The sequence below is a fragment of the Lithobates pipiens genome, unplaced genomic scaffold, assembly GCF_037356315.1.
Source record: "Lithobates pipiens isolate NorthernLeopardFrog02 unplaced genomic scaffold, aLitPip1_a1.2 Scaffold_3, whole genome shotgun sequence".
Lineage (NCBI taxonomy): Eukaryota > Metazoa > Chordata > Amphibia > Anura > Ranidae > Lithobates > Lithobates pipiens.
The window spans coordinates 37,187,264-37,199,647 of NW_027507790.1; the positions used below are offsets into that span (position 1 = coordinate 37,187,264).

General features: G+C 53.1%; 1 protein-coding gene across 2 annotated transcripts in view; it reads left to right on the forward strand.

Annotated features, from left to right (window-relative positions):
* Positions 1-1,154: 1,154 nt before the first annotated feature.
* The window catches only part of BICDL1 (BICD family like cargo adaptor 1), a 151,296-nt gene continuing 140,066 nt past the window's right edge, over positions 1,155-12,384 (forward strand). The window contains exon 1 of one of the 2 annotated variants that reach the window (XR_013263844.1): positions 1,155-1,889. Coding sequence is in view for 1 of the 2 variants with exons in the window: in XM_077461442.1 (XP_077317568.1) it covers positions 1,428-1,889 (462 nt within the window). In the remaining variant the exon portion in view is untranslated. The remainder of the gene's footprint in view (positions 1,890-12,384) is intronic. The other variant, XM_077461442.1, reaches the window with a different exon arrangement.

Consider the following 12,384-nt stretch of genomic DNA (forward strand, 5'->3'; position numbering starts at 1 on the left):
TCTGAAACACAGAGAGCTGGGGCCTACCATTGCATGGTTAGATCCGGACCACAGAGCTGGGGCATACCATTACATGGTTAGGATCTGGACCACAGAGAGCTGGGGCATAGCATTGCATTTTTAGGATCTGGACCATAAAGAGCTGTGACATAACAGTGCATGGTTAGGATCTGGATCACAGAGAGCTAGAGCATACCATTGCATGGATAGGATCTGGACCACAGAGAGCTGGGGCATAACATTGCATTGTTAGTTCTGGACCAGAGAGAGCTGGGGCATACCATTGCATGGTTAGGATCTGGAACACAGAGAGCTGGGGCATACCATTACATGATTAGGATCTGGACCACAGAGAGCTGGGGCATACCATTACATGATTAGGATCTGGAACACAGAGAGCTGAGGCATACCATTGCATGGTTAGGATCTGGACCATATAGAGCTGGGACATAACAGTGCATGGTTAGGATCTGGAGGATCATGGAGAGCTAGGGCATACCATTGCATGGATAGGATCTGGACCATAGAGAGCTGGGGTATAACAGTGCATGGATAGGATCTGGACCACAGAGAGCTGGGGCATAACAGTGCAAGATTAGGATCTGGACCACAGAGAGCTGAGGTATACCATTAGATGGTTAGGATCTGGACCACAGAGAGCTAAGGCATACCATTGCATGGTTAGGATCTGGATCACAGAGAGTTGGGGCATAACAGTGCAAGATTAGGATCTGGACCACAGAGAGCTGGGGCATACCATTGCATGGTTAGCATCTGGACCACAGAGAGCTAGGCCATACCATTACATGGATAGGATCTGGATCACAGAGATCTGGGGCATACCATTGCATGGATAGGATCTGGACCATAGAGAGCTGGGCCATACCATTGCATGGATAGGATGTGGACCATAGAGAGCTGGGACATACCATTGCATGGATAGGATCTGGATCACAGAGATCTGGGGCATAACAGTGCATGGTTCGGATCTGGACCACAGAGACAAACTTGCACACCCAACCGAACTCCTGAAGTCGGCAGTCTGGCATCATCATCCCCATCTGATCGGCCACTAGAGGTGTGCACACACAGCTGATCGCGCAACCATCTGTGCCCAATGAGCGGCTCCCAGCGAACAGGTGTTGGTGATGTCACGGGCTGCGCACGCACCGCCAGAACCTTGCAGAGATGGGTGCGGGGGAGCGCGGCGCTAAGGGGCGAGGAGAGCGCAGCGCAGCCCGAGGCCTGCGGGGCCCAACACGTCCGCATTAGATTCCGCGGGGGGGAGACGAGCGGGGCCGGGTACGGGGGGAGGGGGCCGGGGGCACCGAATTAGACGAGGAGGTCAGGAAGGACCGGCATACTGCCAGGAAGAGCACCGTTTGCCATTCCTCGAATGTGTGAGCCGGGGAGGGGAGCCCCATTGGATGAGGACCGAGCCGGGTGCCTTTAACCCTCACTGCCCCGTCCACACCGAGCCGAGAAGTTGCCTGGAAGGGACAGGAGGAGCGGGGGCCGGATCGGCTGACTTCTTCCATCTTATCAGCGAGGAGGATCCCAGCTTCAGCACCAGCCGCCCCGGACAGCGCCCTATGGAGCTCCCTATCAGCAGGCGCTCGGCACCCTCCCCGGAGCGACAGGACCAAGCAGAGCTGGGGCGGGGGCTGCTGGAGCTGGACGAGGAGCTGCTACTAATGGCCGCAGAGGGAGAAGAGGAGCCGGGGGACCAGGAGTCCGGGGAGGAGGAGCCGCCTCTACTCTCCGACATCCGGCAGAAGGAGAGGGACCTGGTGCTGGCGGCCAGGCTGGGGAAGGCTTTGCTGGAGAGGAACCAGGACATGAGCCGGAGATACGAGGACATGCAGAAGGAGCTCACTGATCGCCTGGAGGTCAGACACCCAACCCTACATGGCTGATCATCCCCTACATGGCTACTAACCCCCCTACATGGCTGATCATCCCCTACATGGCTACTAACCCCCCTACATGGCCGATAACCCCCTACATGACTGATCATCCCCTACATGGCTACTAACCCCCCTACATGGCTGATCATCCCCTACATGGCTACTAACCCCCCTACATGGCTGATCATCCCCTAAATGGCTACTAACCCCCATACATGGCCGATAACCCCCTACATGACTGATCATCCCCTACATGGCTACTAACCCCCCTACATGGCTGATCATCCCCTACATGGCTACTAACCCCCCTACATGGCTGATCATCCCCTACATGGCTACTAACCCCCCCTACATGGCTGATCATCCCCTACATGCCTGATCATCCCCTAAATGGCTACTAACCCCCATACATGGCCGATAACCCCCTACATGACTGATCATCCCCTACATGGCTACTAACCCCCCTACATGGCTGATCATCCCCTACATGGCTACTAACCCCCCTACATGGCTGATCATCCCCTACATGGCTACTAACCCCCCTACATGGCCGATAACCCCCTACATGGCTGATCATCCCCTACATGGCCGATAACCCCCTACATGGCCGATCATCCCCTACATGGCCGACAACCCCCCTACATGGCCGATAACCCCCTACATGGCTGATCATCCCCTACATGGCTACTAACCCCCCCTACATGGCTGATCATCCCATACATGGCTACTAACCCCCCTACATGGCCGATAACCCCCCTACATGGCTGATCATCCCCTACATGGCTACTAACCCCCCTACATGGCTGATCATCCCATACATGGCTACTAACCCCCCTACATGGCTGATCATCCCATACATGTCTACTAACCCCCCTACATGGCCGATAACCCCCCTACATGGCCGATAACCCCCCTACATGACTGATCATCCCCTACATGGCTGATAACCCCCTACATGGCCGATAACCCCCTACATGGCGGGTAACCCCCCTGCATGGCTGATAACCCCCCTACATGGCCGATAACCCCCTACATGGCGGATAACCCCCCTGCATGGCTGATAACCCCCCTACATGGCCGATAACCCCCCTACATGGCTGATAACCCCCCTACATGACTGATCATCCCCCTACATGGCTGATAACCCCCCTACATGGCTGATAACCCCCCTACATGGCCGATAACCCCCTACATGACTGATCATCCCCTACATGGCTGATAACGCCCCTACATGGCTGATCATCCCCTACATGGCCGATAACCCCCTACATGGCTGATCATCCCCTACATGGCTACTAACCCCCCCTACATGGCTGATCATCCCATACATGACTACTAACCCCCCTATATGGCCGATAACCCCCCTACATGGCTGATCATCCCCTACATGGCTACTAACCCCCCTACATGGCTGATCATCCCCTACATGGCTACTAACCCCCCTACATGGCTGATCATCCCCTACATGGCTACTAACCCCCCTACATGGCTGATCATCCCCTACATGGCTGATCATCCCCTACATGGCCGATAACCCCCTACATGACTGATCATCCCCTACATGGCTACTAACCCCCCTACATGGCTGATCATCCCCTACATGGCTACTAACCCCCCCTACATGGCTGATCATCCCATACATGGCTACTAACCCCCCTACATGGCCGATAACCCCCCTACATGGCTGATCATCCCCTACATGGCTACTAACCCCCCTACATGGCTGATCATCCCATACATGGCTACTAACCCCCCTACATGGCTGATCATCCCATACATGTCTACTAACCCCCCTACATGGCCGATAACCCCCCTACATGGCCGATAACCCCCCTACATGACTGATCATCCCCTACATGGCTGATAACCCCCTACATGGCGGGTAACCCCCCTGCATGGCTGATAACCCCCCTACATGGCCGATAACCCCCTACATGGCGGATAACCCCCCTGCATGGCTGATAACCCCCCTACATGGCCGATAACCCCCCTACATGGCTGATAACCCCCCTACATGACTGATCATCCCCCTACATGGCTGATAACCCCCCTACATGGCCGATAACCCCCTACATGACTGATCATCCCCTACATGGCTGATAACGCCCCTACATGGCTGATCATCCCCTACATGGCCGATAACCCCCTACATGGCTGATCATCCCCTACATGGCTACTAACCCCCCCTACATGGCTGATCATCCCATACATGACTACTAACCCCCCTACATGGCCGATAACCCCCCTACATGGCTGATCATCCCCTACATGGCTACTAACCCCCCTACATGGCTGATCATCCCCTACATGGCTACTAACCCCCCTACATGGCTGATCATCCCCTACATGGCTACTAACCCCCCTACATGGCCGATAACCCCCTACATGGCTGATCATCCCCTACATGGCCGATAACCCCCTACATGGCCGATCATCCCCTACATGGCCGACAACCCCCCTACATGGCCGACAACCCCCCTACATGGCTGATCATCCCCTACATGGCTACTAACCCCCCCTACATGGCTGATCATCCCATACATGGCTACTAACCCCCCTACATGGCCGATAACCCCCCTACATGGCTGATCATCCCCTACATGGCTACTAACCCCCCTACATGGCTGATCATCCCCTACATGGCTACTAACCCCCCTACATGGCTGATCATCCCATACATGGCTACTAACCCCCCTACATGGCTGATCATCCCATACATGTCTACTAACCCCCCTACATGGCCGATAACCCCCCTACATGGCCGATAACCCCCCTACATGGCCGATAACCCCCTACATGGCTGATCATCCCCTACATGGCTACTAACCCCCCCTACATGGCTGATCATCCCATACATGGCTACTAACCCCCCTACATGGCCGATAACCCCCCTACATGGCTGATCATCCCCTACATGGCTACTAACCCCCCTACATGGCTGATCATCCCCTACATGGCTACTAACCCCCCTACATGGCTGATCATCCCATACATGGCTACTAACCCCCCTACATGGCTGATCATCCCATACATGTCTACTAACCCCCCTACATGGCCGATAACCCCCCTACATGGCCGATAACCCCCCTACATGACTGATCATCCCCTACATGGCTGATAACCCCCTACATGGCCGATAACCCCCTACATGGCGGGTAACCCCCCTGCATGGCTGATAACCCCCCTACATGGCCGATAACCCCCTACATGGCGGATAACCCCCCTGCATGGCTGATAACCCCCCTACATGGCCGATAACCCCCCTACATGGCTGATAACCCCCCTACATGGCTGATAACCCCCCTACATGACTGATCATCCCCCTACATGGCTGATAACCCCCCTACATGGCCGATAACCCCCTACATGACTGATCATCCCCTACATGGCTGATAACGCCCCTACATGGCTGATCATCCCCTACATGGCCGATAACCCCCTACATGACTGATCATCCCCTACATGGCTACTAACCCCCCTACATGGCTGATCATCCCCTAAATGGCTACTAACCCCCCTACATGGCTGATCATCCCCTAAATGGCTACTAACCCCCATACATGGCCGATAACCCCCTACATGACTGATCATCCCCTACATGGCTACTAACCCCCCTACATGGCTGATCATCCCCTACATGGCTGATCATCCCCTACATGGCTGATCATCCCCTACATGGCCGATAACCCCCCTACATGGCTGATCATCCCCTACATGGCTACTAACCCCCCTACATGGCCGATAACCCCCTACATGGCTGATCATCCCCTACATGGCCGATAACCCCCTACATGGCCGATAGCCCCCTACATGGCTGATCATCCCCTACATGGCCGATAACCCCCCTACATGGCCGATAACCCCCTACATGGCTACTAACCCCCCCTACATGGCTGATCATCCCATACATGACTACTAACCCCCCTGCATGGCCGATAACCCCCCTACATGGCTGATCATCCCCTACATGGCTACTAACCCCCCTACATGGCTGATCATCCCCTACATGGCTACTAACCCCCCTACATGGCTGATCATCCCCTACATGGCTACTAACCCCCCTACATGGCCGATAACCCCCTACATGACTGATCATCCCCTACATGGCTACTAACCCCCCTACATGGCTGATCATCCCCTACATGGCTGATCATCCCCTACATGGCCAATAACCCCCCTACATGGCTGATCATCCCCTACATGGCTACTAACCCCCCTACATGGCCGATAACTCCCTACATGGCTGATCATCCCCTACATGGCCGATAACCCCCTACATGGCTGATCATCCCCTACATGGCCGATAACCCCCCTACATGGCCGATAACCCCCTACATGGCTGATCATCCCCTACATGGCTACTAACCCCCCCTACATGGCTGATCATCCCATACATGGCTACTAACCCCCCTACATGGCCGATAACCCCCCTACATGGCTGATCATCCCCTACATGGCTACTAACCCCCCTACATGGCTGATCATCCCATACATGGCTACTAACCCCCCTACATGGCTGATCATCCCATACATGTCTACTAACCCCCCTACATGGCCGATAACCCCCTACATGACTGATCATCCCCTACATGGCTGATAACCCCCTACATGGCCGATAACCCCCTACATGGCGGATAACCCCCCTCCCCTACATGGCCGATAACCCCCCTACATGGCTGATCATCCCCTACGTGACTGATCATCCCCTACGTGGCTGATAACCCTCTACATGGCCGATAACCCCCCTGCATGACTGATAACCCCCCGACATGGCCGATAACCCCCCTACATGACTGATCATCCCCTACATGGCTGATAACCCCCCTGCATGACTGATAACCCACCTACATGGCCGATAACCCCCCTACATGACTGATCATCCCCTACATGGCTGATAACCCCTTACATGGCTGATAACCCCCTACATGGCTGATAACCCCCCTACATGGCCGATAACCCCCCTACATGACTGATAACCCCCGTACATGGCCGATAACCCCCCTACATGACTGATCATCCCGTACATGGCTGATAACCCCCCCTACATGGCTGATCATCCCCTACATGGCTGATAACCCCCCTACATGGCTGATAACCCCCCTACATGGCCGATAACCCCCCTACATGGCTGATCATCCCCTACATGGCCGATAACCCCCCTACATGGCCGATAACCCCCCTACATGACTGATCATCCCCTACATGACTGATAACCCCCCTACCTGGCTGATAACCCCCCTACCTGGCTGATAACCCCCTTACATGACTGATCATCCCCTACATGGCTGATCATCCCCTACATGGCTGATAACCTCCCTACATGACTGATAACCCCCCTACATGGCCGATAACCCCCCTACATGGCCGATAACCCCCCTACATGACTGATCATCCCGTACATGGCTGATAACCCCCCTACATGGCTGATCATTCCCTACATGGCTGATAACCCCCCTACATGACTGATACCCCCCCTACATGGCCGATAACCCCCCTACTTGGCTGATCATTCCCTACATGGCTGATAACCCCCCTACATGGCTGATAACCCCCCTACATGGCCGATAACCCCCCTACATGACTGATCATCCCGTACATGGCTGATAACCCCCCCTACATGGCTGATAACCCCCCTACATGGCTGATAACCCCCCTACATGGGCGATAACCCCCCTACACGGCTGATCATCCCCTACATGGCCGATAACTCCCCTACATGGCCGATAACCCCCCTACATGACTGATCATCCCCTACATGACTGATAACCCCCCTACCTGGCTGATAATCCCCTTACATGACTGATCATCCCCTACATGGCTGATCATTCCCTACATGGCTGATAACCCCCCTACATGACTGATAACCCCCCTACATGGCCGATAACCCCCCTACATGACTGATCATCCCGTACATGGCTGATAACCCCCCTACATGGCTGATCATTCCCTACATGGCTGATAACCCCCCTACATGACTGATAACCCCCCTACATGGCCGATAACCCCCCTACTTGGCTGATCATTCCCTACATGGCTGATAACCCCCCTACAAGGCTGATAACCCCCCTACATGGCCGATAACCCCCCTACATGACTGATCATCCCCTACATGGCCGATAACCCCCCTACACGGCTGATCATCCCCTACATGGCTGATCATCCCCTACATGGCCGATAACCCCCCTACATGACTGATCATCCCGTACATGGCTGATAACCCCCCCTACATGGCTGATAACCCCCCTACATGGCTGATAACCCCCCTACATGGGCGATAACCCCCCTACACGGCTGATCATCCCCTACATGGCCGATAACTCCCCTACATGGCCGATAACCCCCCTACATGACTGATCATCCCCTACATGACTGATAACCCCCCTACCTGGCTGATAATCCCCTTACATGACTGATCATCCCCTACATGGCTGATCATTCCCTACATGGCTGATAACCCCCCTACATGACTGATAACCCCCCTACATGGCCGATAACCCCCCTACATGACTGATCATCCCGTACATGGCTGATAACCCCCCTACATGGCTGATCATTCCCTACATGGCTGATAACCCCCCTACATGACTGATAACCCCCCTACATGGCCGATAACCCCCCTACTTGGCTGATCATTCCCTACATGGCTGATAACCCCCCTACAAGGCTGATAACCCCCCTACATGGCCGATAACCCCCCTACATGACTGATCATCCCCTACATGGCCGATAACCCCCCTACACGGCTGATCATCCCCTACATGGCTGATCATCCCCTACATGGCTGATAACCCCCTACATGACTGATAACCTCCCTACATGACTGATAACCCCCCTACATGGCCGATAACCCCAATACATGACTGATCATCCCCTACATGGCTGTTAACCCCCCTACATGACTGATAACCCCCCTACATGGCCGATAACCCCCCTACATGACTGATCATCCCCTACATGGCTGATAACCCCCCTACATGGCCGATAACCCCCCTACATGACTGATCATCCCCTACATGGCTGAAAACCCCCCTACATGGCTACTAACCCCTACATGGCTGATAACCCCCCACCTACAAGGCTGATAACCCCTACATGGCTACTAACCCCTACATGGCTACTAACCACTACATGGCTGATAACCCCCTACAAGGCTGACAACCCCCTACATGGCTACTAACCCGTACATGGCTGATAACCCCCTACAAGGCTGACAACCCCCTACATGGCTACTAACCTTCTACATGGCTGATAACCCGCTACATGGCTACTAACCCCCCTACATGGCTGATAACCCCCCTACATGGCTGATAACCCCCCTATATGACTGATAACCCCCTACAAGACTGACAACCCCCTACATGGCTACTAACCCTCTACATGGCTGATAACCCTCTACATGGCTACTAACCCCCCTACATGGCTGATAACCCCCCTACATGGCTGATAACCCCCTATATGACTGATAACCCCCCTACATGGCTGATAACCCCCCTACATGACTGATAACCCCCCTACATGGCTGATAACCTCCTACATGACTACTACCCCCTGCATGGCTGATAACCCCCTACATCGCTACTAACCCCTATATGGCTACTAACCCCTCTACATGGCTGATAACCCCCCATATGGCCAATAACCCCCCTAGATGGCTACTAATCCCTGCATGGCTACTAACCTCCCCCCCCCCCCCAAATGGCTGATAACCCCCTACATGGCTACTAACCCCTACATGGCTGATAACCCCTACATGGCTATAAACCACATGGCTGATAACCCCATACATGGCTGATAACTCCTATATGGCTCATAACCCCTATATGGCTGATAACCCCTACACGGCTGATAACCCCCTACATGGCAACTAACCCCTACATGGCTTTTAATCCCTACTTTGCTATGACCCCCCCCTAAATGGCTGATATCCCCTACATGGCTACTAACCCCTTAATGGCTGATAACCCCCCACCTACTAGGCTGATAACCCCTACATGGCTACTAACCCTTACATGGCTACTAACCACTACATGGCTACTAACCACTACATGGCTGATAACCTCCTACAAGGCTGACAACCCCCTACATGGCTACTAAGACCTACATGGCTACTAAGACCTACATGGCTACTAAGACCTACATGGCTGATAACCCCTACATGGCTGATAACCCTCTACATGGCTGATAACCCCCCTACATGGCTTTTAACCCCTACATGGCTACAAACCCCCCTACATGGCTGATAGCCCCCTACATGACTACTAACCCCTACATGGCTGATAACCCCCCACCTACAAGGCTGATAACCCCTACATGGCTACTAACCACTACAAGGCTGACAACCCCCTACATGGCTACTAAGACCTACATGGCTGATAACCCTCTACATGGCTGATAACCCTCTACATGGCTACTAACCCCCTACATGGCTACTAACCCTTACATGGCTACTAACCCCTACATGGCTGATAACCCCCTACATGGCTACTAACCCCCATATGGCTACTAACACCCCTACATGGCCCATAACCCCCCTAGATGGCTACTAACCCCCCTAGATGGCTACTAACCCCCTAGATGGCTACTAATCCCCCCCCCACATGGCTGATATCCCCTACATGGCTACTATCCCCTACATGGTTACAAACCACATGGCTGATAACCCCCTATATGGCTGATAACCCCCTATATGGCTGATAACCCCTACAAGGCTGATAACCCCCTACATGGCTACTAACCCCTACATGGCTGATAACCTCTACAAGGCTACTAACCTCCCTACATGGCTTCTAACCCCCTACATGGCTTTTAACCCCTACATGGCTACAAACCCCGCTACATGGCTACTAATCCCTACATGGCTGATAACCCCCCCACCTACAAGGCTGATAACCCCTACATGGCTACTAACCACTACATGGCTGATAACCCCCTACAAGGCTGACAACCCCCTACATGACTACTAACCCCCACATGGCTGATAACCCTCTACATGGCTACTAACCCTGCATGGCTGATAACCCCTACATGGCTGATAACCCCTACATGGCTGATAACCCCTACATGGCTGATAACCCCTACATGGCTGATAACCCCCTTCATGGCTGATAACCCCCTACATGGCTACTAACCCCTACATAGGCACTAACCCCTACATGGCTGATAACCTCTACATTGGTACTAACCCCTACATGGCTGATAACCCCCTACATGGCTAATAACCCCCTACATGGCTAATAACCCCCTACATAGCTGATAACCCCCTACATGGCTGATAACCCCTACATGGCTACTAACCCCTACATAGGTACTAACCCCTACATGGCTGATAACCCCTGCATTGGTACTAACCCCTACATGGCTGATAACCCCTTACATGGCTGATAACCCCCTACATGGCTGATAACCCCCTACATGGCTACTAACCCATACATGGCTGATAACCCCTACATGGCTACTAACCCCTACATAGGTACTAACCCCTACATGGCTGATAACCCCTACATTGGTACTAACCCCTACATGGCTGATAACCCCATGGCTAATAACCCCCTACATGGCTGATAACCCCCTACATGGATACTAACCCCTACATAGCTACTAACCCCTACATGGCTGATAACTCCTACATGGCTACTAACCCCTACATGGGTACTAACACCTACATGGCTGATAACCCCTACATGGGTACTAACCCCTACATGGCTGATAACCCCCCCACCTACAAGGCTGATATCCCCCATCCCTCTCTCATCTGTCCACACTGCTAATCATAAGTCACGGCCTTTATCAAATCTGTCCATACTGCTAAATAGGATCGAATCATATGTCACGTCTGTCCATACAACACACTAATAGATAGGATCTAATCATATGTCACAGCCCTGATCACGTCTGTCCACACAACACATTGCTAGATATGATCTGGTCATATATCACAACCCTGATCACCTCTGTTCATACAACACACTGCTAGATAGAATCTGGTCATGTGTCTCACAGCCCTGATCACATCTGTCCACACAACACACTGCTAGATGGGATCTATTCATATATTACAGCCCTGATCAGTATGCCTTCCTTCATTATTTCATATTAACTGGCAAATATCACCATAGACATGTCATCCTGACAATAATGCAGTGTTTGCATCTGATCATGTATCTCCCCAGCTAGTGTATATTCTCAGCAGAGACCTGCTATATTCTTCTATAGGTGCTGCTAGGCTGGCCATAGACATTACTTGGCAGGAGAACAGTAGTTCAGCTGCCAAGAAATCATGTTTTAAATTTAACAGTCTTCTTTCTAAAGGTAAATCACATAGAGGCGGCCATTCCAAGCCTAAAGACGACCATAGGCTAGGTTTACCACAGTTGACTAGTGCTTGTGGGTACCTTAATGCCCCGTACACACGACCGGACTTTCCGGCAGACTAGGTCAGACGGAATCAGTCTGTCGGACAATCCGATCGTGTGTGGGC